This window comes from Plutella xylostella, chromosome 2, assembly GCF_932276165.1.
Source record: "Plutella xylostella chromosome 2, ilPluXylo3.1, whole genome shotgun sequence".
In the NCBI taxonomy this organism is placed as follows: domain Eukaryota; kingdom Metazoa; phylum Arthropoda; class Insecta; order Lepidoptera; family Plutellidae; genus Plutella; species Plutella xylostella.
The window spans coordinates 527896-542007 of NC_063982.1; the positions used below are offsets into that span (position 1 = coordinate 527896).

The 14112-nt window shown below is 36.5% G+C and overlaps 1 protein-coding gene across 3 annotated transcripts in view; it reads right to left on the reverse strand.

Moving 5' to 3' along the window:
* Positions 1–13912, reverse strand: part of LOC105394574 (beta-1,3-galactosyltransferase 2) — a 34690-nt gene extending 20778 nt beyond the window's left edge. For 2 of the 3 annotated variants that reach the window (XM_048623221.1, XM_048623186.1), the window contains exons 1-5: positions 12863–13200; positions 9879–10015; positions 2998–3161; positions 456–1340; positions 22–205 (exon numbers count right to left, since the gene is read on the reverse strand). In XM_048623221.1, the coding sequence (XP_048479178.1) occupies positions 22–205; positions 456–1340; positions 2998–3161; positions 9879–10015; positions 12863–12874 (1382 nt within the window). In that variant the 5' untranslated portion in view covers positions 12875–13200. The other variant, XM_048623250.1, reaches the window with a different exon arrangement.
* Positions 13913–14112: the final 200 nt, after the last annotated feature.

A 14112-nucleotide genomic window follows, 5' to 3' on the forward strand; every position in this document is an offset into this window, starting at 1 on the left:
AATAAATAATATTAAACTTACCATTTATTACTAGCATCGAGCACCGGCTTCGCTCCACTGATTAGATCACCCATCAGGAGGTACTCCGGCTTCCTCAGCCCATTTTGGACCTTCTTCTCATACTCTTTAGATCTATTCTTGAGCGTCGCCATGAGATTCGGCATATTTATGTACATATCATCATCTGATTTTAATATGTAGCGAACTGGGGAAAGAAAATGGTTACATTAGATTATATGATTCACAAAATTTTACTTTAGAACTTACATATTTTTATAACATGGCAAACGATGTAATGCGACTGAAGTTAAAATCTATTGTTCTTAGGGTAGTGAGACAAATACGTCAAATCGTGAATCACCTTTTTTATTTAACACGTCCCGTAGGACCCACTAAGACGCTAACAGTGGTGACCCCGACATGATTAAATCATACAAATATATGAAAATACTCACGACTATCATTGCAGTGGTGCGTCACCCACTTCAACATCATAATCGACTTCAACGTGAGATTATTATACGAGTCTATAAAGTTCTCTTGAATAATATCACCATATTTAGCCACCTCCTCCTCAATTTTCAATTGTAAATTAGAATTATTACTTTTAGGGTCATTGGGTAATCCTAGTAAAAAAGCCACTTTGAATTCTACATCTAAATGTCCGTCTTTTGAAGACTCGACATTCTCTTCCTTAACCTCACTAACTTTAACTTTGAAATTAGATTTCTTCAGCATACTAATAACTTTATCTAAGTCTGGATTGTCTTCATCACCGTTGGGCGGTATTCGCATAACGTTACTCTCTTCATAATCATAATTATCTATTTCATTATTATCTACTTGTTTCTCTAACTCTTTGTTCATATCAAAGTCTGTTATACCGTTATTATCATCGTCAAACCTCTTTTCTTCAGTCACCTCTTCCGTTTTAACTTGTTCTAGATTCTTCTTCAATGCCTCAGCTATTTTTGGCAGCAACAAACCAAAACCTACATCTCTTTTTGTTCTGTTAAGTTCTTGAGTAGCATTCACACTCAAAACCGTCGGTTCTGGATATAAATCGTATGTGAAGTTGTAGTTTTTATACTTTTCTTTAATTTTCGTGTAAATTTTGGATATTTCTAGATACTTCTGATAGTTGCCCCAGGTTTCTCTGATGGCTATTCTTCTTTCGAAGTTATTTGTGGATGAACAGACTATGATGAGTAAAAAGAGTTTGTTTTTCTTGTTGTGTGATGAGCAAACGCCTGTCGGCTCAAACAGGGTAGTTACGTTGTCGGGTTGTACATATATTTTTGTATCACGGTTTGTGTGGACGGTCCAGCCAGCTACTATATCTGTAATTGGAGATTATTTCACTATTAATAATTAGTCATTAAGGATTGTAGTAATGAGACATTTTCACAGAGCAATTTGACCTCAATCTAGACATAGACTGTGGGGGGTAAGTAATACGAGGTATAAAAACGAATGGTATAACATCCACAAGATATACGCCCATATGATATAAATTTATTAAGTATAACGATCACTGTGCATAACAAACGAAAGGCATAATTACTAAATACATAATTTCGTAAAGAATAACGTTCAAAAAGTATCATTTCAATTGATATAACGATAAAAATGCATAATATTCATAATATATAACGTTTATAACATATATTCTACAACGGATATAATTATCATAATGTATAATGCTCAAAAAGTATAATAGATTGTCGTATAGTTTTTTTAATTATTATTGACGTTATGTGGGGGGAACGCTCCGCTCCGCTTCGCTGCGCTCCGCTTTGGTTTCGACGAACATGTGCACCTAACACGCTCCTCCTCGCTTTGCTCGTCGTCGCACCTATCTTTAGGTTTTGGTACTAGGGGCTTTCACAGCATTATTATTATTGGGGCTAAGAGGAGAGACGCTCCGCTCCGCTTCGCTGCGCTCCGCTTTGGTTTCGACGACCATGTGCACCTAACACGCTCCTCCTCGCTTTGCTCGTCGTCGCACCTATCTTTAGGTTTTGGTACTAGGGGCTTTCACAGCATTATTATTATTGGGGCTAAGAGGAGAGACGCTCCGCTCCGCTTCGCTGCGCTCCGCTTTGGTTTCGACGACCATGTGCACCTAACACGCTCCTCCTCGCTTTGCTCGTCGTCGCACCTATCTTTAGGTTTTGGTGCTAGGGGGTTTGACGGTGTTGGGTTAACACAGATTATGGGTTAATACAGGTTAAACACAGATTATGTTATATGTTAGTATGTTTTATGAACTTTATACTAAATGATAGTATATATTTTAAACGATATACGTAATGTATGTTATACGAATTGATATTAGTCCTCGTAAGTATTATATATTTTGATATTATATCAAATGTACGTTATACCAATTGAATTTTATACCTTATGAAAATATAGATTTTGTTGTTATACGTAACGTTCATTATATGTTGTGAACGTTATTAATGTGAAATTATACATTTCGTTTTTATACGTCGCAATACGCACCCGACTGTGGGTCTCAGACAGCTGATGTAGCTAGTTAAAATTGTGTACCTCTATCCAGACACAAGGCAATCAATTAGTACCCATCGACTTATACTTTGTGGGATTCGAACCCTGAATAGTCTCACACACTCAGATTCATAGCCATCTTGCGGGGCAGTTGCTAAGGGAAAATGACACAGTATTCCAGTATTGAGGGTTGCTTGTAAACAAAGTCTTCTTCTTCTCCCTAGCCTTTTCCTTATCATGGTCGGCTTTGTTCGTCATGTTACGCCATTTTACCATATCCTCTGTCATATCCTCATTCACTCCACACTCTCTCATAATTTCTTTCACGCAATCACCCTTAACCCGGCCTGTCAACTTGATTTATTACATTGGTTTTCGTCTTTAATCCATGGGTTAAAGTTAAAAATGATGTAGGTTCCAGATAGCCTGATTAAGAGTTAAACAAGTATTTTACTACTATTTTATAGGATTCAGCCAACTCACCTTTAGGCATATGGTCGATGACCCGGCTATACATGGGTATGTACATGAGCACACAGAACATGATCATGGCGGCGCAGAACAGCGACATCTTCACGAGCAGACCGGGCGCGGGTCGCCGCCGCTCGCGCTCGCAGTGGGACGGGTAGCGGCGGCACTTCTCGTTACTGCGGGCGAAAAAACATACATACGGATTGAGAACCTCCCCCTTTTTTCAAAGTCGGTAGAAAAATGGGTCTTTAGGGGTCAGGAAAGCTAAAGATCGCATCCAGTGGCGTGCTTTGGGAGAGGCCTACGTCCAGTAGTGGACTGCCATAGGCTGATGATGGATGATGGATGATGGATAGGGGTCAGGAGGTGGTGATATTAAGACATGCAGGCGAAGTGGGGTGTCGTCAGTGTAGCGTTATGGGAAGTTAATAATGAGACAGTATGGGAATAAGGATAAAATTAAGACACAAGAAAATAACTCTAGCACCCTCTTAATTTATAATATAGTGTGTCTTCTTGTATTGAGAATTAAATTTCGTCTTACAATTTTAAGTTTCAGGAGCAGAAAAACCTGTAATATTGTCATCCAGTGTTGATAGTAAATAAGTGTGTATTATATATGGTATCTTTAATAATAATATTTTCAAATGACAAATAACAGAAATATAAATAGTATCTAATGAATTTTACTTACAAATAGTAAACGTACATGCACTGAGTTGCGATAGCCATGGCATGAGAAATACTTCTGAAAGAATTCAACAACTAAGGTAATGGAAAAACTAAACAGAACATTTCATTATTAACCTACTGAGAATATATTAATATTATTATCAGAAGGCTTTTGTGGATATACCGAGGCTATTGTTTCTTTAATTAGCTTCGAAGGCTGATATTTGATTAATTAGCACATAATATATTACTCGTATATTCTGGCATTTCATTGACGTCGACCGAAATCCACATTTCAAAGATTTCATCATTCAATATAATATACACTTACGAGCAATGAAAAAGTTCTAGTGAATTAGCACTCCTATAAACGTTAAGGATAGCTTATGCCCTATGCAACATTGAAGTACATTTAAGGGCCCGTACAGGGTGACGTGCCGCGCCAATTTTGGGTTTTCAATGCTCTTCACACAGCACACGCAGTGACACGCACACATGTAAGTTTGCACAGTGGGTCGATAAACTTTTACTCGCCAACTTTATTGACAATTATGTTCAAGTACATTTTGGGTGATTTTAGGGTAAGTAAATATAATTCTTACTTACACTGGTAGGCACCAGGAAAGAGTAGAAATTAATAGGGGTGCCACTTTACTCTATACTCGGAACCCGATTAGCTTTCTCAAACAAATGTGGTATTTACTTGTAGAAAGGTAACTACAAGTATTAAAGTGTAGATAATAAGTTTCGGGCATTCTCCAGCCAACTGAACCCCGACGACAAAGCAAAGTAAATACATAGTGTCGCAAAAGGGCTATACTAAGCCAAAAGGGGATGACTCAAGGGGTCATTCTGAACAACTTTTGTTCTACGAGATTTGCAAATTCGCGAAAAAAAATATTCGTTTTCCATGGTAAAAAGTCACATGTCCAACAAAGTTAATTTCCAAAACTCGCAGAGCAAAAGTTCAGAATGACCCCCTGTCAGAATGACTCCTTTTTACCGGACTGCCGAAAGAGGAGGGTAATGTTTTCTCCTGTAGCCTAAACGGCTTGATAGATTTTGATGTATGAGGTATTGTTAGAAGCGTATTGATGGCGCGATGGTTATAGGCTATGTGACGTTCCATTAAAATGAACATAGCGCCCTCTAGAGAAAATAACGTGATGATCGAAAAAATAATAATTCAACTTTGCCGTGTAAGGTATCAAATGAAAGGGCTTGATTTTCACATTATAAAAATATGCATATTGAAGGTATTTAAATAACAACACCAAAATTATTGAAATAAAAAATGATCATGAACTACTGACGTAAAATTTCATAAAATAAAAACAACTAAAAAGTTACAAATAAAAAAATATTATAAACAAACGAAAAACCCGACTGTACGCTAAAAACATGAAAACAAGTCCCAATGTTAATGGAAAGTATCGCAGGCGGGGACCAACTTGACCGCCACTCAAGGCCGTTTTCTAAGTAACATTCAGCTAAATGGTGAACCCTCTGCTGGTCCCCGCCTACGATACTTTCCATTAACATTGGGACTTGTTTTCATATTTTTAGCGTGCAGTCGGGTTTTTTGTTTGTTTATAATTTGTTTAGTACTATATACCGCTTTTTCAATTCTGTAAGTACATTTTTTGGTAGCAGCATAATATTTTTACTTAATTTTAGGGTTTCGAACGTCAAAAGAAAAAAAGCAACCGTTATAGGATCTCTTTGTTGTCCGTCTGTCTGACTGACTGTCTGTCACCGCCCTTTTTCTCAGAAACGGGTAAAGATATCAAGCTGATATTTCGCATAGATGGGGAGTAACCCAAAAAAAATATTATGGTACTCCCTGTCCCACACAAGTAAATTGGGGCTTATATTTTTTCCAGTTATTTTGATGTGTATCCTTTTTTTTCTTTGATGTTTTGTATAAGTATGTGTTTGTTTACTTTAAATCTGTATTTTTTTTGTTGTTGCTGTCTATGTGTCGAATAAATGTATCTTTATCTTCAAATCACGCCATCTATCGTTTGTTTTTTTTGTGGCTACTGTCTATAGAAGAAATTCCGTCATTGACAATTTTACGTTACGAATTTATTTTTATTTATTTTATTTTTACATTTTCGTGGAGAACCAACAGCATTTTGTTAAAAAATAATTATTACTTATGAACACATAACAACTTGATGCCATTAACAGAATGAACTTAGTAAACCCAGTAAACCTAACACATCCAGAGGAAAAATAAAATCTCTTTCTCTCTCTCTGAAAAACATACTTAATAGCCCAAACTCGATGCTTTTAGCTATTAACATCTTTGAAATAAAATTGAGCCACCACCGTGTTACTGCCCTCATCAGATCCTCACGAGACCATACCTCAACCAGCACCAAGAGACTGTATTTTTGATCCCTAACCTAATGTTCGTGCGTATTGTCATCACTTAGATCCATTCGCTATATTCCTGCTCCTCATCAGACCTTTACGAGACTGTAATGTCACGAGAATATTGCACACTATCTAATTTAATTTAATGTATTGAATATACTGGAAGAATTATGCTTCCTCAATTTCAAATCAAATTATGTTGGTGTCATAAAAGTTGAAAAAGTGCAATGACAACCAATGTGCAGTGATTTTGTATCTGTACACGATAAGATCGCGAGCTGTCAGTGCTGCCTAAACCGACGTGACCCTTCTTTGGAGGCCAGCGGCCAACTGAGTCAAACGTCACTTGTGTTTATGATTTTATAACACAGAAAACCGCCATAGATATTTGTATGAAGTTTTGAGGGAAAAAATTGCTCAAGTTTGGGATTAATTTACACAAAATTAGTGTGTGTTTATTAAAAAACAAGGTATTTAGCGCCTAGTCCAAGCCTTTAACTTTATAATATGATAAAAATCATATGAAAATTCTCGATGATTACGACACAGTTGTTACAATACAGGAGTGTCATTTACTGGTTTTTCGTCATATTCTGAATTTAATTTACAGTTATCCATAAGCTTTTACTTAAATTCAAATGATTCAGCACCTAGCTAGACTCTTCGACTACCGGTGTGATTTTTTTCAAGGCTGTAGAGCATCGTTTACTACATAATTCTATGACAATGCCAACCCTCGATTGCCTATTGCTGACCCTTAACAGTGCATCAGAATATTACTAACTCTCTCTCTCTCTCTCTCTCTCAGCCCTCCATAGTCCACTGTTGGACATAGGCCTCTCCTAACGATCGCCACCCCAAACGGTCACCCGCCATCTGCATCCAGCGGCTTCCCGCTACCTTCCGCAGATCATCAGACCAACGGGTTGGGGGGCGACCGACACGCCGTTTGCCGACACGGAGTCTCCACTCCAGAACCTTTCTACTCCAGCGGGCTACGTGGCCAGCCCATTGCCAATTCAGCGTGCTAATCCTTTTGGCTATGTCGGTAACTTTAGTTCTATATTCCATCCTAAATAATTATAATGTTGTGCATGCATGTTTTGAGTATCAATGTAGAACAGATGTTTAGTTGTATTTTTCAAATTTTGTAACCATTGTTATCTGTTTTGTGTGCCTCAATAAATAAATAAATATACTAACTAGAACATAAATAATGTGTTCATATAAAATGTTTTAAAAATTAGGTCCATTTGGTGTCGCCCTTTTATGGGTGGAACTTTTTCATTGCTCGCGTGTGTAGTAGTCGACAAACGTGCAAATGGCTTACTTTTTTGGTCACATTTACTTTACTATTTGAGTCTAGTAATAGCTATCAATCAACGCTATAACAGTCACTATGAGTGCGACTCGACATACCAACATTACAAACCATTAATTTTATGGTGGAAAATAGTTCATTTGTTTAACGTTTTCTATCAATTAGATAGGTAGGTATGGTTTAAAACTACACACATGAATATAAAATACTACAGTTATAATAAGCAGTGGTTAGTATACGGACAAAATCAGTTTTGAGCATTATTATGAGTCCGGGGTTCGAACCCTGGCCGAGACAGATATTGATTTAATAAGAAACGGTGTGAAGTAATACTATAACAGCAACTGTAACAAACATACACAGACTTTCCTATTAAGTACATATAGTTACGGCTGCCCTGCAAAATGAACTAATCAACGTTAAAAACCCTAGACATTCATCACTAAAAGTCACATAACTTTTGAACGGCTAAGCCGATTTTGATAAATAGGGCTAAGAACCCTCGGGGTAACATTACCCATGACTCGAAAAAATCGATAATCGGTTCAGCCGTTTGGGAGCTACACGCCACAGACAGATACACATACACAGACACAACGACACGTCAATCTTACAACACTCCTCTCTTTTTCGGGGGTAAATAAATAGACGTATTCACTCACGATAACTACCAAGAAACTAAACAGAATATGGATTCCTATATAATCCGTTATATACTGTTATGAATTCACGAATGTTTTGGTAATACGCCGCGATAAACATAAACCAAGAAGAAAGGTGTGAATTTCCAGCCGTATTGACTTTTTAAACCAATAACCTTGAACATTGGTGCCTGTGACATGACAATTATACAGGGTGAGTCAAACCAATGACCCCGGGTTTATAGCATCCTAACTAATATTATAAACTAGCTGTTCCCGCGCGCTTCGCTTCGCCTTAAAAAGTTTTCCCGTGGGAATTCCGGGATAAAAAGTAGCCTATGTTCTTTCCCAGGGTCTAGACCGTATGTATACCAAATTTCATTCAAATCCGTTCAGTAGTTTTGGCGTGAAAGAGTAACAGACAGACAGACAGACAGACAGACAGACAGACAGACAGACAGACAGACACAGTTACTTTCGCATTTATAATATTAGTTAGGATTAGGATTAGTTAGGATAGTTAGGATGCGAAAGTGACTGTGTTTGTCTGTCTGTCTGTTACTCTTTCACGCCAAAACTACTGAACGGATTTCAATGAAATTTGGTATGTACACATGGTCTAGACTCTGAGAAAGAACATAGGCTACTTTTTATCCCGGTATTCCCACGGGAAAACTTTTTAAGGCCAAGCGAAGCTCGCGGGAACAGATAGTAAGAAATATTGATGAAGTTTTAAAGCTCTGCTACTAGGCTAGGCTAAACACAATTCTATGCCGTTGTATTAAACGTGTCGATCGCAACACAAATATCTTTCTTTTGTCTAGCTAGCGTACCTAACCCTCGTATTTCGCACTCGAGTAAATCAAACATGAGCTTAACTCCTGCTTAGTCATAATTCAGTTTTAATTTTATTTTCATTCTTCCATATACATATAACTAGCTGTTCCCGCGAGACTCGCTTCGCCTTAAAAAGATTTTCCCGTGGGAATTTTGGGATAAAAAGTATGTTCTTTCTCAAGATCTAGGCTATGTGTAATTGTGTATACCAAATTTCAATCAAAGCCGTTTAGTAGTTTTTTTGCGTGAAAGAGTAACAGACAGACAGACACAGTTACTTTCGCATTTATAATATTAGTTAGGATACATAATACTTTCCCTCAGGGGCACATTATTAGCCTGACTCACCCTACTGTAATTATCGTATAATTGCTGTGTACAGTAAACGCCAGAATAAATGTATCAAAAATACTTTCAAATCAACTCTTATGCCCAGGGAATAAGATTTTTTACTGAAAATCTATTATTCTAACGCGTTTCTGTCTCTTAATGTACAACAAATAATGATAGGGTAGGTGTATGTTTAGAAATGATTATGCCATTATCTTTGATCTATTTCAGGGAGCTTAAACGAAAAAATCTTTTTGTATTCAATCGATATTGAACTATAGATCTTCCACTATAATATTGTATTTTTTCGTTCCCTTATGTCTGGTAAGAAAAGTTGGTTTTCCTTTGCCGTCATCAAATATTTTCGAATGTCAAAAAACCAATAATAACATGGACACAGTATAAGTTATTACACAAAGCCCAACATCATCACCTTGTAGTCGTTCACAGCTGGACATAGGCCTCTCTCAAGCGCCACAACGCTCTGTCCTCGACCTTCCTCATCCAGCCACTACCGGCTACCTGTCTAAGGTCGTCGTTTCAACGGGCAGGAGGGCATCCCACGCTACGCTTGCCAGTTCGTGGTCTCCACTCGAGAACCGGTCATATGTAGGTTTTTCGGCATATATGGCCAGCCCACTGCCACTTCAGTGTACAGATATTAAGAGATATGTAAAGAAATAATATTGTCATATAACGCAACAACTCACTTGTAATGCAGGAGCGGTCCGTCGTCGCTGTGCGTGTCGTCCTCATCGTCGTCATCGTCATCATCATCAGCCGTCCCCGAGCGGATGCGCGCACCCTCGTCCCAGCCGCTGTACGTGTAGCCTTGATCCATGTGGCGCTGGGGATAGAGGTCAGAATGGTTTAGTTTTAGAGGGGAATTGTAATTATCATCAGAAGAAAGAAGAAAGAAAGAAAAAGATTTTATTTGGTGCTGCACAAATACTCCGAACGAATACAAAAAACAATACAATTTAGTTTAAATTCCTAAAAAAATAAAAATAATTAAAATATTGGCCAGCCTGTGTAGGCCCCGTAAAAAGGCCCCGAGCTCAGCAATTGCTGCAAGTACATAATGTACCTGCAGCGCTGATTTTCAGCAGGGCCCTTTATGTGACTCAGCCCTTACGTTTGGACCCATTAAGTACCTGTTTCACTAAGTATGGATAATGGATACCTGTGGGATAAAAGACATGCTGTCACTGTCTGTAATTATGTTTAAGACAGTGATGTGCTTTATCCAACAGGTAGCCATCAGACAGATATTGTGAAACAGGCCCTAAGAATACCCACCCTTGATAGATAGGTTACTTGTTACTTCTATTTTTTGAAATAGGAATAGGTGTTCTTAAGATATATTTCTACTAAGCTGATCGGTCAGTCAAAAGGTTTGTACAGTGCTCCAAAATTGATAATGCACATAGAAATATTTGACAGATCGGTTGTTTTCGATTATGTGACACATGATATTGACTCCTATTTCTTTCGAACAAGGTGCAAAATGCAAGTGTTTTTTTAAGGCTCTTACGATCTAATGGTTTGGGTGTGAAGATCTGCATGTGCATTATTAATTTTGGACAAGTGTAGATTATTTTCAATTTTGGTTAGATAATAAGATTGTGTACAGTAAAGATTTTATGTAACAACTTGACCACAAACTCAACTCAAGTATGTGTCGGTATGTAAGTACATCAAGCATAACATAATTATGTATGGTCTTAGGTAATTTGTGAGAGTGTGAAATTGAAGAGATCATGACATCATCAGCCTATAGCAGTCCACGGCTGGACTTAGGCCTCTCCCAAAGCACGCCACTGGATGCAATCTTTAGTTTTCCGCATCCAATCATATCCAGCCACCTTTCGCCACGTAGTCGTCATCGCATCTAGCCGGAGGGAGTCCCACACTATGTTTGCCTAGTCGGGGCCACCACTCCAGAACTCCAAACTAACACATAGCATTCAGTATTGTTTATATATATAATATATAGAAATTCACACAAGTACGTCCACCATTGGCATTGCCAACTCCATTTTTATGAAAATCTATTTGGTCTGATACTACAATAAATTGAAAAGATCATATCTCTTTTTAGTTTGTACCTTAAATTTTCAGTTTATTATAAAACTAGCTATTCCCGCGAGCTTCGCTTCGCCTTAAAAAAAACCGCCGGAATTGCGCGATAAAAGTAGCCTATGTTCTTTCTCAGGGTCTAGCTAGACTATATGTATACCAAATTTCATTAAAATCCATTCAGTAATTTTGGTGTGAAAGAGTGACAGGCAGACACAGTTACTTTCGCATTTATAATATTAGTTAGGATTAAGTCAATATAAAAATCGTATCATTACCTCTCCTTAGGGGAGCAGTTACTGACACACACCACCAAAGAAGTTATAAAACTGATAAAGACTGGAATAAAATCATAACAATGATGGTTTTTTTTGTACTCCATTAACACTAATGCGTGTTTGATGGTAGAACATTCCAAATAACATGCATTTATGACAAAGGAATGTGTTATTACCACTCTTTGATATTGTGTTTACATTAACCCCTTATGAAAAAAAAAATGTTATGTGTTTACTATGAATGTGTCTCTGTCTATGGCCACATATGTAGCTGTATAGTGAAAAAACATACAGTGCCACAAACTTATCTGTTCCGGTGAGAGCTCACAGTAAATGAAATCTAATATTTCTTCATTCTTTAAGATGTTAAGTTTTCCCGTAATGGTAATTTACCCTTGCGGTTTCAATAAATCCATATAATCTATATAATTCATTAGTAAGTAATGAGATATGGATCAATTTAGTTCACTCTCACTAGAACAGATAAGTTTGTCGCACTATATATGTTTAGATTGTATAATTGCCAGATGTCAATTCAGTTAACTATTGGTTATCAATTTACCATTGACAAGTATATTTAGCTTCCCCTCAGCTATATTGATAAAATATTATGAGCCACTGTAGTTTGATGAGTAATAATTGGCTATTTATTGACTCTAATCATGAATTGCTTCCAATCGGTGGTTATAGAGGAACTTTATATTATGAATAGACTAGCTGTTCCTGCGAGCTTTGCTTTGCCTCAAAAAGTTTTCCCAAATAATTCTGGGATAAAAAGTAGCCTATATTCTTTCTCAAGGTCTAGTCCATATGTATATCAAATTTCATTCAAATCCATTCAGTAGTTTTGGCGTGAAAGAGTAACAGACAGGCAGACAGACAGACTTTCGCATTTATAATATTAAGTTAGGATAGTTGAGTGGTTAGTCTAATAGATGTTTCTGTGATGTGATGGAACTATCTGTAACATGCAAATACCCTCGTTACACCTAGCGAGTAGAGTAGCTAGCAAGTGGATGAGTGTTCTGCCGTGGATACTGTCTTGGCCTCTCTACCCGGTAGTTGTAATCAGGCTACATTATAATATCCATTTATATGGTGTTTTATAAATAAATATGACATAAAATATTTTTTTTTAAAATGAAATGTAATAAATCAAAACATAGAAAAAACTTGCCCTTACAGGAAATGCAAGATATGTTTACCACTTTCAGATGAGTAAACAAACAATGTTGTCCTAAACATTCTTTTAACATTAACAGGTCTAGCAAAACATTAGTGTTTACAAATTATATAGGTATTTTTTCAAAGTAAAAAAATGAACAAAAAACACTCACAATAAGGGCCATGTTACAGCAATTGTTGTAAAATTCTCCTCACACTACAATTACTGGCAACTGTTACCGACACTTGATTTCGACATAGGTCCAAACATTTCCACACTAAAATAACTTCTTGTAACAATCCATAACAGTGAAGATCCACTTTTGGTTATGAAATAATCGGGTTTTGTGGCAAAGCGCTTTTCTAATAGCGCAATAGGAAAAACATAATACAATCACGTGAACTTGAAAATGTTATAATGACCAACATAAACACTTTAAGAACGAATGGATGAGATCAATTAGACTTAAAGAAGAAACTGGTTTTGAAGATTTCGTACGTGAATATACACACTTACTGTTGATGTGGACTGGTACAAAAAATACTCGCTTACAATAAAAAACACTTTTGCATTACTTTCTAATTGTTTAAACCATTAAATCACTTAAAATTATAATAGAAGGAATAACATAATAACCGCTCAATAGCGTTTTCCTTGACTTCTTCTCTTTATTTGCGTTTACGAAGTAAGGTGCTGTCAACACTGTGTTTGAGAAGAACTGGTACGTAAAACATTTAAGCACTATGTTATGATATCGGAAAGCACATTATACAAATAAATAATTAATTTGTATAGTTAAATCAATAATAAATCTGGATCATTATGATGATTTTGTTAATTTTTTTAAGTTCGGCTTAAAGTAAAATAATTGTAATGAACCCTACACATACAATCAATAATTATCTGTCAAAATGGCAGATGTCAAATTTGACATTATGAGTATTGCCATACTTACAGTTTTCACCCACATTATGATGTAAATAACTTGAAATAAAATGTATTATTAAACTTTTATGTAATAATACCCATATTTAAGTTAAATAAATGCTTACATACTGAAGAGGTTGGTTGTACAAAGTGAGTAGGTATAATATAGTCTCTAGTCTTTTTTTAGTTTAATTATTGTTAGCTTCTACAAGTTTCTTGTTGGTAACAAACACTTGTGAAAGGATTAGCGGCCTTTATCGACATAACAGCACCTTACTCTTAGTACTCAAAAAATACCTATTTAAAGGTAAGTAGGTTTACCTAATCTAGGTACTATAAATCTAAGCCTTATTCTCATAAAATAAACTATGATTCTTGCGATTTAAACAGATTTATTATTCAAAAATCTTCCACACGCTTTTACAAATCCACCATAGTTCACACTGTCAATCAATGTTGCCACTTTAAAAATGTATTTTGTGATACCATTTCAAG